Genomic DNA, 17,558 nt, shown 5'->3' on the forward strand with positions numbered 1-17,558 from the left:
ATGTGCATCTGTAATTTCTTTGATTCTTTGGAGCTTTTGCATAGAACTCACACAGTATCGTGTGCACACTCTTCTTTCGGATCTCAGCACTGATTGTGTTGCCTTCTTTTAGTGGTGATGACACCTTGGTGAAGGGTGTGGCACTGTCCATGGCTGAAGGAGAAGCCATAAGAAGTGATGTGCTTATGTGTATCTTGAGTTTCCTATTTCCTCTATATTTTAATGAGATGAAATTATAACCAAAACTCTGTAGTACAACTATAGGAAGCTGTTCTACTACTAGAGTTAGTATGATTGTAGCTAGTTGCACACCCTTCATCTGATAACTAATGAATCCTCTGGCATGTCCTAATGTATTTTAATGCATTTTGTTTCATTATTGCTTAATGCAATATATTTTATATTTAGGGTTGCATGTAATAAGAGATATATTTTATTTCTGTTAGACATTATGAGGGTGGAGAAAGAGGGAGGGAGGTCCTTGTTTTATTTTGTAGTATAATTCAGTCCATGTTTGTGAAGGGTTTTGTGTGCCATTAAGAGGTCCTTATATGGAAAGTAGAATTTTCCCTAGTCAGTAAAGAGGATTATTGAAACTCCTTGGTCTCATGCTAGCAATGAGTTGCTAGTAAGAGTTTCATATTGAAACAAGAAGAGCTTTCAAAATCAAACAAAATCAAAAGTGTGTTAATCGCAGGAAGCTGACTATATTAAAAAGAGAGCATTGCAGTCTTATTTTGGGCCATATGCTATAATAGTTGCTTTAGTTCAAAGTCTTACTAACTCTGTTAGTACAGCTTTACAGCTTTCCATAGTTGTAATCCAGTAGTACCCAGAGTTTCAATAATACTTTCAGCCCAGTATATTTTTAAATACCTAGCTACTGGGTCCAATGTAATAAGAATGCAGTGTTCTTGCATTGCCTTTTTGAAAGCCCAACAAGTGCCTTTAAGGTGAAGGCAAGATCTGGATATTGTGTGCCAGCAGCAGGGAGGGGGAGGTGGGGTATTGCATTGTTTATTGAGACAGACAGTTACATACGAGCCAGGCTCTGCTCCTGTCGGTTACCATTGCCTGCTGGCTGGGCTCCACCGGTGTGCGAAACCTTTAGAAGAGAGAGACAACAGCCGTTCCCCAGGAGCCTCCCCCACATTCCCAGTGGACACTGCATCTCTGCCATGATGTGCTTTGGACCCGGGCTGGTGAACTGGTTACCTAGCGACAGTAACCGGGGAACAAGGATTCTCAAAACAACCCAGGCTACTTTCAGCGACATTTAAATCTCTCGCCAAATTGCCCTTCAGCCATTCTCTTTTTCTTAATCTTTTCTCTTGTTCACTTGCTATTCATGCAGTTTTTTTTATTTTTGCAAGAAACTAAGAAAAAATACTAAAACCTTGACTATTGTTGAATTTTAATTATACAAACTTTTTAATATATACTCATTAATGATCTTATACATTGATTCCAAGATTTTTCTGTGTGTGGAGAAGTTGTTTCATTGCTTAGTTGATTGCCTTTATCTTAAAGAACAGATCAGATCAGATTGAAGTCTACTGAGCATGATTTTAGCTTGTGCATGCCATCATGACTCATGGTAGTGCCATTTATCATGGATACCGTAATTGTAACTTGTGAAGAACACTGGGAAAGATGTTCCAGTTTATGGGTAATTAATTCTGCATGCAGAAAAAATGTCAGTGAAGAGTGACATTGTTTTGGATTGCCCGTTAGTATGCAGTCGCGCTCATTAGAAAACACCACACATGTATCATGGTTAGCAAATAAAGATGATCTGTATCAGGTAGGCAACATCAAAAATGTGTATAGACAAGTCTTGAATTTCACTTTCACTGAAAGTTTGAGGAGTCTACTGGATGGATCAACAGTTTTCCTGACAGAGTTTAGAGTCTGTTGAAAATCACTCACAACTAAAACTGTATTACTATGATATTATTATTTTCTGGCGTGCTGTTTTTAGTGAGAGAATTTCGACACCAATTTGGTTTTACAATAAAGGAAGGGTTGCATTGCTCTTATTATCCAAAGAGTTGCTGAAACTTTGTGAGCCCCATGCAGAGTAGCTTATAATACAGAAGGGAGATCAGAGAGCTCAGGCCAAATCTGATGAGAATGCACAAAGACACTTCTTGCTGTTCTGTTGCTTGTGTGGGAAGTCAGTCCTGGGAGGTAGAGTTAAAGTAGTAGTTGGTTTTGTAGGTGAATACAACTTTTTAATGGATATCATGTTGCCTCTGTACAATGAGACATTCATCTTTGTTGCAGTTGTTTCTTCTCTTGCAAGAACAGTCTTTGTAAATTGCACATTGACAGTGATCTTCCATTCTTTGTTTAAACAACAACAACAACAACAACAACAAGAAGAGAAAAACTACCACTGACAGATTTATTTTGCTGTAAAAATCCATTCTGTTTCTTGGTTTGATGCTTGTTGATATATGAAACAGTACTTTGCTCAGTTGTCTTAAAAATTGTGGTTTCTTGTGTGTTGCAGGTAGAAGATGCCATGCTAATGTTTGATAAAACTACTAACAGGCATAGAGGTAAGTCCAGCTGGTGTTCCTTGTTGTATTTTAATTAAACTGGACACATTGTGATCTCAGGTGTGCCTACTTTAGTTCGTGATCTGCTTATAAGCGACAATCCCTTGTAATATACATTACACTGACTCTCTGTGTATGGTTCTTCCAACTGGGGGCTCTGCTAAGATCTTAAAGGTACTAAATAAATGTCAGTCTTGGTGTGAGTGGCAGCATGCCAGTGAGAGTTATAGATGGACTCTGCCTTGCTGTACTAGGAGTCTTGACAATGTTACACCACAGACTAAAAACTGAAAAAACAACACTTTGTCCAGTGTTCTGATTACCTTTCTAGTAACGTTCAGATAACATCTAGTACGATATTTTTCCTTTTATTCTAAAGGGTTATGGAGCAGAGGGTGCTGTGCAGTCAGATAACAGCAGAGATAAAGCCCTGGAGAAGCAGTGTTCTTATCTCTGTTATCTCCTCTTTTATCTGGGTTTGGGGCAGGTTTCTGTCTAAGCAGAGGACTTTCCAAAGACAGAGAGAGCCCTGTGTCTGTACAGAATCCTCATCTAAAGTCTTAGTATTAACTATTAAACTGGGAACTAAAACAAAAGACACTCGGGTCTTTTTCCACTTCCTAGTTAGAAGGAATAGATTCTGTGATGAGACCATAATGCTGAGTGACACAAATATGCAGTTCTGTACACTCCCTGGCATGTGGTCTCATAGCAGATCTCAATAAGAGTAATGTTTTATTCAGAAAATTAACAATAAAAGAAACAGTTACAGATCATGCTGGTAAAGAATACCAGCATGCTGAATTGAATGAACAATGGTATACTAACAGCATTTAATGGACATGTTTTACTTAGTCATTGAAATTGCAGTAAATTATATCAGCGATGAAAAACAAAATCCATAAGGTTTCATGAAGGACAAGCAACTTACTCTGAAATAAAAGCAAAATAAGGAATACATTGTATTTGTCTAAAAAATTCTAGATATATTAAAAAAAAATTATTTAGCAAGTTATCCTGTGGCATCTGTTGCCAAGCTTGATGTTCTATCACACAGAATCTTTAATGCTGAGTAAGATGTACCCTAGAGACCCCCCCAACACACACAGGCACCATTTTCCTTGCTAAAAGAGAGGTTTGTGATGGGCTGGTAATCCCCTGAGATGCTGCACAAACACCCCGGGGTGCCGGCCGTGGAGGGAGACACAGAGTCTTCACTGTAAGCATGTAGGATGGGAAAGGTAAAGTACAGGATCAGGAAGAGAGGAGAGAAACTTCACACAGGGTCTCTTTCAAACGGATTTCTTTTATGGGGATTAACGCTATTACTCCCCGCCACTGTTTACAGCAGATTTGCAGTGCCAGAATATACCTTTTTAACTGCCTGGGTAGGTTTTACTCTAAAATCAAGTGTTCACAGACCCTGAAATTCCCAATCAGTAATCAGCAGTTTTGACCAGACCTACCAGGATCACTCTGCTCAGTCTCACAGCCCCCTTCAAAGCTGCTGGAAGAATGTGTGACTCTCAGGAATTGATAATATACAGTATGTTGAATTGTGATGCATAGCCTTTCCCAGTGTGTTACCGTATATCACTTAATGGAACATTTCTTTTTTTATTTCAATAAGTGCAAGTCAGTCTTTTTGGATCCTAATTTCTAAGACATGTTGAGGCAATTTTTTTGTCTTCTGTTTTTGTTTCCTAAAAATGAGTGTTGTCGCACCCTGCTGTGAAGTGATTTGATAGCCCCAGTCGATTGTGTTTGTATTTTGTAAATACTCTCTGAGGGCACGGTGTCCGTATCTATGGGAACAATGTTTAGATTTCTGTGAAACTCAAATCTCTAGAAACCGAGAACTTACTGAAAGAGTAATAGTCTGCCCGTACTGTATTCATTCAGTGATGGGTATGAGCAATATGAAGTAAGACACTTATTTTTGTGGGTGGAGAAGCTATATTATTGGGCACAGATGCATTTTCTTTTTTTAGTTTTAGAATGATTGTATTGTTTTTCCCTTATTATTATATTTTTTTCACATTTACACTCAAGGCTAAATGGAGCACTTGAGGTCAAACTCATAATAGTGTGCCAATGATTGTACAGGCCTCCAATGAATTTACTGGCACGCAAGGTGTGCTTTGTGTACGGAAGGCATAATGCTGTTGAGCAAAGAAAGAGGCATCCTGTGTAATGTAAAATGGTGTTGGTATTAAGAAAAACAATTGAAGTTCTATCTTTTCACCAGTTGGACTGCTCCACAGACTAGTAAAAATGCAGTTGGGAATTTGTGATAATTTCTTCTTTTCATTATTTTTTATTATTACTTATTGCTGTTTCACACAGGTAGACCTAATGAAATGACAGTGCTGTGCAGAACAGACCCAGACTGTGTGTATAATCTGCTGTAGTCTCTATAGCTGCTCTTCACAGTAATTTGGAGTATTCAGCAATGTCCTTCAAGCTCCACTCTCGAGGTGACTGATGAAATGACTGCTAAAAGACATTTTCTTTATCCTCTCTCCTACTGACGGAGAACACTCAGTACATTGGAATTCTGCACAAAGAAGACACTGTACACCATCTCTGTGGCATTTAAAGGAATAAAATAAGGATGATTGTGTTTGAAATTGAGCTCTTCAAACCTATCAGTCCTTGTGCCCTCGTGCATTGTAGACTAAAGTCGTGTCTTACCAGCCAATCGGCAGGCTGAATTTCATGCGAGAGGGGGCCCATTGTTCTGTATACAGAGACAGAGAGTGTCTCAGTGCTCTCCCAGGACCTGGGATTTTGTGACACTTTCATTTATGGATTAAAATGTCAGGTCATTTTCTTCTGGGTCAAGGAAAAAGTGAGAATTTGGTATAGGATCTAGACCAACCACAAACAAGTGTTTAGACTAATTGGTATTTGGGTTACTTTAAGAAAATTGCAATGTTGTGTGGCCCGCACATACATACCCTTGACATATACTTCTATACTTAGGTGGTCAGAATATCAGAGCAGCTATTAATTATTTATTGTTGTAGTCTTCTTATTTATTGTTATTGTCATCCTGTAAAGCGCTTTGAGAAGCCACCTTTAAAGGCGCTATATAAAATAAAGTTTTTTATTATTATTATTATTATTATAATTAAAACCTTACTTTTCCAAAGATGAAGGTTTGAATCCAACTTACCTCATAATTGACATTAGAGTTAATATCCTCTTGTTTAACCCAGTACCTATTATTTATAGAAGCTCGTGACAGGAGAACAAGACTGGCTCTAGTTCTTGGCACTTTATAAAGAACATTTTAGAAGCATTACCATCTTGTGTTCTGTTCTCATCAAATCTTGCAAGCTAAGCAAGGCTCAGCCTAGTCAGGATTAGGAAGCGAGATGTCCAAGAAAATCTAGGTTTCTGCTGCAAGTGGTGCTGGTATACTAGGAGGAGGCATTCGTCCAGCTCAATGTCCAAACCAATACTCCACTATAAATAATGGGGGCACTGTTTTAGAAAGTGCAGATGAGAGATTAAACCAAAGTGCTGATTACTTAGTTATCAAAGAAGTCTGGTTAAATTCCACTCTGGGCTTGCATGACTTGGTCTCCCTAAGGTTACTTCTGAATTTAATTTTTCTGTGTTGGTGCTCATGTGTTATAGCTGCTGTGCTTCACCATGGTGCTGCATTTTAGGGGTGGATGAAGTGGGTCTCCTCCTATGTGTAAAGCACTTTGGTATCCTTTTTAATGAGAAGTGCTTTATAAAGTTCAAGGAAGTGTAATGTATTAGTATTACATTATGCAAAGACATAATTTACATTTACTTTTGATTTAGAATTGCTACTGTTTATGAAGAATCATATAGAAGACTTTTGTGATATTGTATACCATATCACAGTTCTGAATCTTTACAAAAGTAAAGCCTGAAAAAATATGGCAGATAATAAGGCAAAACTGGGCTGAATAACTATAAATGTTTGTAATTTACTCAAATAACAGTTACAGCTATTGGACCTCTTCCATGTGCTGCATGATAATTATACTGCATAGCTAGGAGAATTTTTTATTTTAGTTTGTTTGCATTTTGCTTTAGCTTTTTTTAACCACTTCTTTTGATCCATGTAATGGAGAAGAAGAACCAGTCGAATGGGGAAATAGGCACACAGGTGCTGAAAGGGGAGAGGAATTCTTGGCATTGTTCGAGAAGCACACAGCACTGGGTTTCTTTTGTATAGCCTGTTTTAAAGCAGAATGGGACACATTTGTTCTGGGAAGAGGAACAGAAGGCTGTATTGTTGGGCTGTAATCTGCTTACCTGGATTGACAGCAGAAGGATGACTGGCTGCTTCCATCCATAGCAAGGACAGTGTCAGTGTTAGACTGTTCTTTTGCTTGTCATGAAAGATGCAAGGTGCAACATGGTGTGTTTCTGAATTGTGAAAATTGTGATTCTTTCTGAATAGAGGCCAAATGCGTGTGACACAAGGGCCTATATATTGTTGTATATTGTAGCTCTAGTTAGCTGAAAGATTTGAGATCCTTTATATGACAGACTAAGATCCACAATAAGGGACATTATATAACATATTACACATGTGCCATGGATTTCTTTTATACGAGTGCATAAATGTAGAATACACTTAGGTTTCATGGATTTAATCAAGTGTTTAAACATAGATAACAAAGCAAAATTATAGAAAATATGTACAAAAATACAAATCGAAGGGTCATGCTAATGTTTCAGCATGGAATAGCTGTTATGACTTCCCTGAACACTTACCATTTCGTCCAGAGTTGATGTAAATACTAGATATGCCTCTGGATAGGCAGCTGTGGGATCTGTCTTGTGTAGCTGGCAAAGACATCTGGTCACAGTTGTCTCCTATTGATGGCACCAGCAAACTGGTTCCATAGATGTTCTGTTGGACTCTGTTCATTAGATAAAACTGGGCATATCAAGACCCCAGCATTGTTACATTGAAATTGTTCCATTGTAATCCAAGCTCACTGTGGTCTTGCATTGTCTTGTTGGAAAATCAACACTTTCAGTTTGGCTTGAAGGAATGGAAAAATCATTGGCTCAGAACTTTGTCAGCATGCTGCTGTGCAGCACAGCTTCCCTCAATCAGCACAAAAGATTGTTCTGGTGTTAGTGGAGATTACTTCCCACATCATCACACTTCCATCTCCACATTGTTGACTTTAAGAAACAATTATCATAATATTCACAATGTTGTCTCTGTCAGGTCTGTCAAGGGCAAAATGGCACCCATTGCTAATTAAAATCCTCTGCCTCTCTTTCTGCCTCTAGCTGAGAAAAGCCATGACCCTACAAAAGATGATGATTTAGTCTTTTGACTGTCATCATGTTACTCCAGAATAACCCTTAAGCATGATGTTTAGCAGTTTCATGTAGACGGAGAGCTGCAAGCATTCTGCTGATGCATGGTTTATTTCCTTCTTAGAATTTCTCTGTAGCCAATGTAGCCTGAAAATGATTAGGCACCAAAATCAGACACATGTGACAGTCCTGGGCTAGTGTGATGACCCTCTGCATCCCAGGATATGGTCTGTCCCTCAGAGAGACAATTTCCTGGTTTCTCTAGACTACTCTGCTAATTTGTGAAGGAGATATATTTCATTCTCCAGATAGTTCCTCTCACAGGCAGTCCTTCTTGGGTAATACTATTGCAATGGCTACATCTTTATCACTCAAGTTGGTCATGGATTCATCTGTATTTTGTTATGCCAATGAACAGTGCTACTCAAAATTAATACACCTAACTGCTTAATGTTTAAAATGTATATAACATCAGATATACAGTATGAGCAATCAATTACCGATAAGAAAGAGATTTGTTTATGTGGACTGAAAGTATATTTGCTTATTAATATTGATTAATTTAGTAACTAACAAATTAGCTGGATTTTGAAAAGTGGCATTATGAATCTCCTCCAGTACACCCAAGTCCTGTACCTGAATTGCAAGAAGCTCTGTAAATGTAGGACAGCTATTATTATATGAAGTGGGCTTTGGCTCATACTCCCATGTTCAAGCCAGGAGTAGTATTCCTCTTGGACTAGTTAATTATATTTAAATATATCTAGTTTCACTGCAACGTATTAAAGCTGGAAAGTGATTAGAGTCTCTGAGAATGTAGCAGAGATTCACTGCATGAGAGTTTTTCATTATTTTCATTTGGGTTTGTTTAGAAGGTTTGCTGCAGAAGAGCTTTGAGTTTTTCAATACTTTCTTTTAGCAATAAGGTATCACTTCAGGGAAATGATTTTGGTACAAGTACAGTTAAAAAGTACTCCAAATACAAAACATCTTCTAATTGCTACTTTGGAACTTGGAGATTGTTATTAAATGTAAATTACTATATCTTGAGAAGTATAGCGTCTTTTTGGTTTTCATAATTTTTTTCTTAAACTTTTGTAGTGTTTTTGCTAGAACAAGATTTTCCTTCTATTTTCCTCTATTTTCCTGTTGTTTGTACAATTAGGGGTTTTGTGTTAAAATATTTTTAATGTTGTTCTAGGTATGAATTGCCAAACTACAATGTCACATATCAAAGGCATCAGGTGGCATAAAGCTGCTACCCTTTTCTGTTAAAATTCACATTTCAAGATGTAACTTTGGCCCATCCAGCATTATTCATGTGCCCATCCCTCCTTAATTTGTGGTACTGGGGAAATTGCACATTCTGCAAAATTAGGCTTCTAGTGCATTTTCCAGCAGTGTTCCAGGACTGTACTACAAAACAGAAAACTGCTTCAAGAGGGGCATCTGTGTGTTACCGATTCTCAGGCTTGTTGTTAACTTTCGGGCACTGTCACACACTGGGACATGGCCATGTTGGTTTTCTCAGCTTCCTCCTGAAACTAGCGTTTCCATACCTCTGGACAGCTGCCTTATCCAGTGGTAATCTGGGACTCTTTTTATGTCATGCAATAAGAAGATCAATCTTTTGAAAACAAAATTACTTAAACTATTAAATAAATTATGCTGCAACCCATTTCGACTTTACAGTTAGACCACACATGCAGTTCGGATGTTGATGTGCATTTAAAGAAAGAAAAAATGCCAGATAGGAAGCAGGGACAGAACCACAAGATTCACAAAAGCTAATGGCTTATTTTGGATTTGTCTAGGTATTCACAAGTACAGAGATACTATTGGGGAAGCTGTATTTAAAGAGAATAAAGTCTGTATAAGAATCCCAAACACAGGTGCACTTCTGCTAACAGATCGTGCCAAAGTTTTTTTACATAAATGTACAGTTAATATAAAACACTACCAAGTTATGCCAAATAATGCTGCTGATATAATTTCATTTTTTTACAGTCTAATTTGTTTTAAAAATAATTCAATTGAATCTGATAAATGACCACATTTACAGTACAAAAAAGGAATGATTACTTCACTTTGACGGAGTTGCAGTGTTCGTATTTTTACAACAATTAAGATACGGCCGTAGTAATGTTGGAAATTGTCACAAACAGTTCCGCTTCACTGATGAGTTGGTTACTGATATAATTTAACACTAGTTGTCCTCATTATTAAATAAAATGTATACTGTTTAAACAGGCAAAAATACTTTTGTTTAAGCGATTTGCTATACATTCCCAAAACAATGAAATTCATTAGCTGAAATATCATATTTAACCATTTAAAATTTATAGCATTTTTCCAGTTAGGAAGGTTTCTGGCAAGGAGTTTTTAAATACATTTAACATGTATTGAATTTAATGTGAGGGTTGAGTTTGTGTGAAAAGCGAATATGAATTAACACTATAATCTCGTGGCCAGTGTTTACACAAGATGTTGCTGCTCCAAAGACAGCATCCTTCTCATCAGATCTGTGTGTATCATGGTGTCAAACCTGTCTTGTATGACAAAACGGCAATAATTTCCTTGAAAACACTGTAGAATCGCTCATCTGACAAGATCCCTGAGCAAATGTAATTAGATATACCTTAACCTTTTCTGGCATCGTTTAAAAGGGTATTGCTACTGTCTGCATTAGCTTTTAATATCCTCTTTGGTATTTTTTTTCTTGATATTAGCATTTGCAGGAATGTCATTTAAATATCATATTTAATCATATGCATTTTGCTCTTGTTTAGCTGAAGCCTTTTTCTGGTTGAATAATGACACAGAAAGGATGTGTTCACTCTCTCCTAATCACCATTCAGCTTTACAAAACTGAAGAGACTGAGTCTTCTGTTTTTGTTTCTAGTATTAACCTTTGTAGAAAGCATGTTAGTCCAGAATGATTTAGGTGCAAATTAATTTTCAAAACACAGGTGTAAGTTATCTTTTAAAGCCTGAATTACATCTAGGCATGATTACTATGTGCTATAAAAATCATTTCAGTATTGCAACAGCAAAAGAACAGTAGAGGATGAAGTACGGTATTTCAGAGATAAAAATTGGAATGATGAAAGAACAATGGCTAAGACTTAAAATTAATATTGCTCCATGTAATGAGGCTCTTCGGACGTGCATCATGCCTGGTGAATTTGCTTTAAATTGTAGAAATCAGTAACATTAGTAGCTAGTAGATAGCTTACATCTGACATGTACATATGCAACATATGTTGTCAAGTGTCCAAGAGAAATAACAACATTCTTGATTGTTTTTAAGTTCCCTTCCATGTGTTCATGCAAATCTGAAATTCTAGTCAAATTGTATATAGAGAAAGACAGCCATTCTGTCTCCACTAATACATCCCTGAGCCGTTTGTATTGCACAACACTTCGCAGCTTCTCCATCATTATGCAGGTTTTTACCTCATGCCAATTCAAACGCAACAACGTGTGATGCACTAACACCGGGGTTTTGAACAGTGGGCACTCTTGAAAAACAAACATTTTGTTGCCTCAGACATTTACAGTACATGTAAGATCAGCAATGACTGTATCTCTAGCTTCATTTGCCAACATGAGGCACTGTTGGGTTGCATTGTGATACTCAGGATAATTGTATAATACATTAGCAAGACCTCATTTAGAATATTCTGCACAGTTTTGGTCACCACATTACAAAAAAATATTGCTGTTGAGGAATCATTCTAGAGAAGAGCGACCAGATACATGACCATGTTTAAGGGATTATCGGTCTCTGACAGGCTAAACAGCTGAATCTTTTAAGTCTTGAATGTAGAAGCCTACAAGGGGTAGGGAATCAAGTATTCAGAATCCTCAAGTTCATCGACAAAGTCAACCTAGTGGACTATAGCTGAATCAGCAATGAAACAAACATGAGGATACAAGAGGGAATTACAGTACAAGAAAGTGTATTTAAAGCATGAGAACAGGAGACACACCTTTTAATCTAGGAGGGTTGCCAGGATATGAAACGAGCTACTCGGCCATAATGTCAGAGGGTGATTCTTTGTTTTCTTTCAAGCAACTGCTAAATTAAATTATTATATCAGTTAGCTATCAATAACGGAACTAACTGTAATGGTCTCCTCTTATTTTTGTAAACTTTCCTGGGGTCTTATAACACACTAGTAGTGTCCTTGGTTTCTTTTTGTGGTAAGCGCTGAGTGTTCTAAAATAACAGAACTTTGGTTGCTGCTGCAGGTGCGCCAGTGTTGTTAATAAGCAAACTAAGGAGGTGTTTTATTCTATTGTAAAGTGCTGGGATTGATGTTTTATTACTGTTATTTCAGACTTAACAAGACCAGATGGCTGGCTAACCAGACACAATAATTTTGCATTCAACTTGCACGCAAGCTACTATAAAGTATTTGTGGAATGTCTGGGTACTTGATAAAAAAAGAAGAAAATGAAAATGAAATCCAGGTTTAAGAACATGAATTGGTGTTTTTTAAGTGGCTTTTTTGTGTATTTTAATGTGGTCCCAGCCGACTTTGTGCGGAAGCTTGGAGACCTTGAACAGGAGAAGGAGGTGTGCTGATGCTGTTGTGTGTTTACAGTGTTTGGCATTATCCTGGATTCACAGTAAATTTTCTTTGCTCTCTCCCCTCTCCCAATCCTCTATTAGAAGCAGAGATTGATTTATTTAAAAGGAAATAAGCAAACAGTGGTGGCCTGCTGTTGTGCATCAGGGAGGCGCAGAAAGCAAGGCTCTGTGGGGGAAAGAGTCTCTTCAGGAAATGAGAATGCCAACCCAGAATTGTCATCATACAGGGAGTTACATAACCACTGACCTTTCATGCATAGTTCATCTCTTTTTGTGACCCTGTGGAAATGTACTTTTTTATGAACTGAGCTGTGGATGAATGCAGTAAGTCGTGTAGACTAGATGCATTATGAGAATGTATAGCATTTTTACTGCCAGCTGGGCCACAGTTATACGTAGAATCAGAGTCTGCTTCAAGTTCAGAAATGCTAACTGACCACATTTTGATTTTGCTTATTGTGATTTTCTCATGTTCTTCTGCTTGATATGTAGTGTTAAGATGCATTATGTAATCACACCCTATTATGATGTGCTGTTCCACTGCTTGGTTGCATTTAATTACAACTTGCCCTGCACATCTTATAGCACAATTTGCAGCTAGTTTAGAAGCAGCATTGCAATGTCACAAATAAATATAAGTCATTCAGTAATTAGTAACATCCACCATGTGCATGAATTTATAGGTTTGAATTAATTTAATTTTGTAAAGCACTGATAATTGTTTATGAATGTTAGTACACTGCTTTGTAAGTGAAAAGTGAAAAGGAAGAAAATGAATTCTGCATAGGGACCTGGCATTTGTTGATGAAACATTACAAACAAAAACAGTTGACACACCATGGATTAGCATCCCCTGAGATTGTCTCTTGTTCATTACTAAAATTCAGAAGCCTTTTTCACTTGAGTAGTAAATGATCATATTACATGATAATATTATCGATAATGATCATACATATGTACTTGAATAAATTGTTTTTACATGAGCAAGTTTAACAATAGGGAAAAACATATTGCATATTGTTAGATTTTTGTATTTATAAATGATAACATTTTATGATGTTAAGAGCAGACACCAAGAGGTCATGCCATGATTCTTTAATAGTCATCAACTTATTATAAGCTGCAAAATAGAGAGAACTTCTAATGTAGTTCAGTTGTAAACACAATAGCCTTGGGGGACCTACAAGTGTTTCCCGCAAAGCAAAGTGTTTATTCTCATAAAAGATGTATACATTGGCAATACAGTGCACAGTAGGACTTTTACCACAGCTAGTCAGATATGACTCTGCTTTATTAACTGTAAAGTTACTGTGTTTGTATATAGGGAATTTTTATGTTTTTATTTTTGAAACCAAAAAGCAAATTGGAATTGCAAATTGCAATTATATTAGTCCTGTATCTCAGAAAAGGCTGAGAAGAATTAAAACTATTGGGTGCTCTCTGACATCCCAGTTTCTCTCAGCTCTGGAAATCAGAGCTATGCCCTTTGGGTCTCTACAAGAAAAGGGGGTACTAGCAACAGACAAGAGAGGATTAAGCTCACTGTGTGTCCCCTGAACAGAAGACCACTGCCTAGCCATCTGAAGTCAAGTAAACGCCCCAGACTCCTAATTGTTAAGTTCCAGATTTACACAGAAAATGCAAACATTAGACTTGGAAATGTGTGTTTATTCAGTGGAGACCTATTTTCCTTCTTAACAAGTACTAGCAGCTTCTCAGAGAAGCCGTGTCTATGACCCTAATAAATATATAATGCACTGAATATCATTAGTGTCCGTACACTGCTAACAAGGGAGAGCAGGGAATAAGTATGTTTATATGCACTGTGTGAGGATGTTAGATTTTATTCACAAACAGTCTTTTAAATGAAATAATATCACACCTTATCTCTTGACAGTTTTCTGTAGAGAAGTTAATCTGTCTTAACTGTTTTCTCTGCTTTTATTTCCTATTTTTTCTTGGTTTGTATTGTTGTCTTCTCATCAATTTTAAATATAATCACTGCAGTTATATGTTCTTTAGTGATTGATGGATCTGATTGCATTTTAGACATTTCGCTGTGTTGCTGTTTACACAGTTTTTCTTCGGGTATGTGTGAAAGTAGGGGAATCACCAGAATTGTATGAACAAGGGATACATATTCTCTTTCCTCTGTAGACTGTCTTGAAGAAAGACTGGAAAACACTGGACTAGAAAGGTCTAATGTTTGAACCATTGTTATTGAAGTAGCATTTTGATATATTGGTTTTCGTTCTGCTCTAGACTGTTCTAGCCTAATCCACTTGCATCATTGTTTACTGACCATGGTTGTTCATGTCTAATTTGTCTTTGCTGTCTACTTCTGTCTTATCTGATTGGGTGACCTTTTTGACCCTCCTCCAGGTGATTGGCTGACCAGGTTGCTCTACCTCTAGATAATTGGCTGTGTTTGGTGTGCCTTTGTCCCTGTTGATTGGCTCCCTGTTTGAGCCCCATCTGATTGGCACCCAAGTGCTCCCCAGCTGTTCAGGGGTGTCAGGAGCAGCTGCAGCAGTCGAATCAGCCACTTGATGTGGAAATGGTTTTGATAAATAATAAAACAGTGGTAATAACCAGCTGCTTTCAGGGTCACATGACCCACAGTTCTCCGTCCACACAGATAATGATTTAACAGGGCTGTGATTGCCACATGCATTATTAACCAAACCCCCTCTGTTATCTCCACCTGGCATCGCCACCACAGGTGCCCTCACATGGCTTCCCAAATATCATCTCAGCTTTCATTTCTTTTCTTTTTTTATGCTTTCATTTCTGATTTATTTTATTTAACCCCACTGAGGCAGGAAGCTATTTTTACATGATTTTTAGCCATGGCTCATTGGGTAACACCATTATCCATTATTAACCACCTTATGATTGTGCAGCGTTTTAAGCCTGAACCACCTTCTTATTTCAAAAACCAGGCCTGCGTTAGTGAAACCAGAGAGTTAGCAGAAACAGGACTGAAAATAGCTAAATTAATGATCAGCACAGTTCTGTTTGTATACAGCTCTGCAGATATTTTTACACCTGCAAGTTAAAGCTTTACATTTGCAAGCCAAGGGCACTGTGTGATAGCTCTAATACAGTATGCCCAGCCTCTGCATGTTGTCAGTGTGGAAGATCTGATGAATGGCTCATTAGACACCAGGACAGAATAAAATATGAACAGAGACTTCTAATGTGCTGATCAGGATTTTGCATCTTTTTCTCCTATTTTCTCCTTTCTTTTCTTACATTGATATTGGTTGTTTCAGCTCGTGGTGTGAAGTTCATTTGGACACAAAATATACAGGTTCAACTGTGTGTGTATTTATGTAGTCTTTTCAGGTATTTTGTGTTTGTTTTATTTTTGAAGTGCACCTGTCCGGGTCAAATGACAGGCTGCTAATCAATTGAAGATCACAGCTAAATCATTTGTTTTATTTCAGCTGGAGAGTTTTGCTGATGGACTCAAATGTACAAATCATTTCTAATTTCTCATAAGTATAGCTGTCTATCTCATGCATGCCGTCATGTTGTTTGTGGTTTACAGACTGGGTAGCTGAATGTTGAAGTTTCAGATATAGTGGTACAATTCAGTTTGTTAAAGTATTTCTCTAATACATGTATTTGACCCTGAGTTTATAAAAATAAAGGTGAGGTTCTATAGCGTATCTACATTATTGGAGAGATGTATTCTGTCTTCACTGGTCCTGGATTCTCTGGGATATAGAGAACATGGCAGCATGTGTTGTTGTGATTGTGTGTACTGACTGAACGCAGTCTGCAATGCAGTTTTACCAGTAGCAATATGAGTAAACCACATCAGTGCTGTAAGAGAACCCTTTATTATATGAAGTCACATGTAAATGTAAGTGTAATGTAAGTAGGATGATATCATTTCTAATAAGCCCTGTGTCTGCTCCATTATGCCAGAGTGCAGAGGAGGTGAAAGTAGCAGCTCTTACCAATAGGATGTGTATTTTAGTTGAAGACCTCAGGGATCACAGGACGGGCCTCTCTGAACATCATAGAACACTACAGCTTATCTATAATTGAACTGCATGTCAGTTCAGACACTTAGTTTTTTATTTTATTTCAGATTTATGTCAGGCATGTTACATAATTTAAATAATCCCGGTATGGCTGCACAGGTGTTTTTCTTTTTTTCTCCAACTCTTTTGTTTTGAAAACACAGCTGTGTGTATGCAGTACAGTACAGGCAACAGAGCAGCACTTTGATCTGGAAATTAAAAAAATATCCTCATGCATATTTTGTCAAACACAACACAACAATTTTTTTTAGTTCATTGAGTCAGTCTGAGATTTTCATTAGTGAGACTTCCAGATTTTATCCTTCACTTAGGTGTCTTTTTTTTATCTTCCTGGTGAGCAAGGCTGGTACACACCAGGTGTGTAGCCAATATTGGGTCTGACTTTTTCTTTTGTTATGCTTATTCTTGCAGCTCAACTGGCATTTGGGTATTCTTCCTTAAGATTAAACGATTAATAGAATAACTTAATTTATCGGGTATTTAGACATTCGCTTCACCTGGCTACCATTTTATTCCTTTTTGTACATTGCTGTGATATGGTATAAATTTGAATGTTGACATTTCAGCTGCTAATTACTTATGATTTTTCTAATTACTACTAATTAGAAAAAATTAACTAATTCCTTATTCCTTAGCATTTTCTTATCAACTAGAGTTAGAGTGAGATTAATCTCATGTCTAACTCAGTGTAGATCTCACCTTTTCCTTATGAGTTCATAAAGGTTGTTTATGTTTTTCTGGAGGTATTTGTTATTTGTTCTTAAGGGAATGTCGTGATGTACATGTGGCACTAGAAGCCTGGGGATGGTGCCAGTGCTAATGTCCACACCCAGTCACAAACACATGGCAACAGGAATGTTTTGCTATCTTAAAGCAAACTTATTAAAATCTACAGTCATTCTGTTTAACGGTCTCCTGCATCTTGGCTAAAGCATGCATATCCCTGCTTTAAAACTAATTTAAGAATCACACATAAGGGGGATCTGGGTGGGGCAGCTGGCGCTTCATGGTATGTGA

At 37.4% G+C, this 17,558-nt stretch overlaps 1 protein-coding gene across 24 annotated transcripts in view; it reads left to right on the forward strand.

Moving 5' to 3' along the window:
* The window catches only part of msi2b (musashi RNA-binding protein 2b), a 249,468-nt gene that overhangs the window by 128,699 nt on the left and 103,211 nt on the right, over positions 1 to 17,558 (forward strand). For all 24 annotated transcript variants that reach the window (XM_088615733.1, XM_088615744.1, XM_088615730.1 and 21 more), the window contains exon 7: positions 2,516 to 2,564. In XM_088615733.1, coding sequence (XP_088471859.1) covers positions 2,516 to 2,564 — 49 coding nt within the window. The remainder of the gene's footprint in view (positions 1 to 2,515; positions 2,565 to 17,558) is intronic.

The sequence above is a fragment of the Lepisosteus platostomus genome, chromosome 22 (assembly GCF_059453375.1).
Source record: "Lepisosteus platostomus isolate fLepPlt1 chromosome 22, fLepPlt1.hap1, whole genome shotgun sequence".
NCBI classification, from domain to species: Eukaryota; Metazoa; Chordata; class Actinopteri; order Semionotiformes; family Lepisosteidae; genus Lepisosteus; species Lepisosteus platostomus.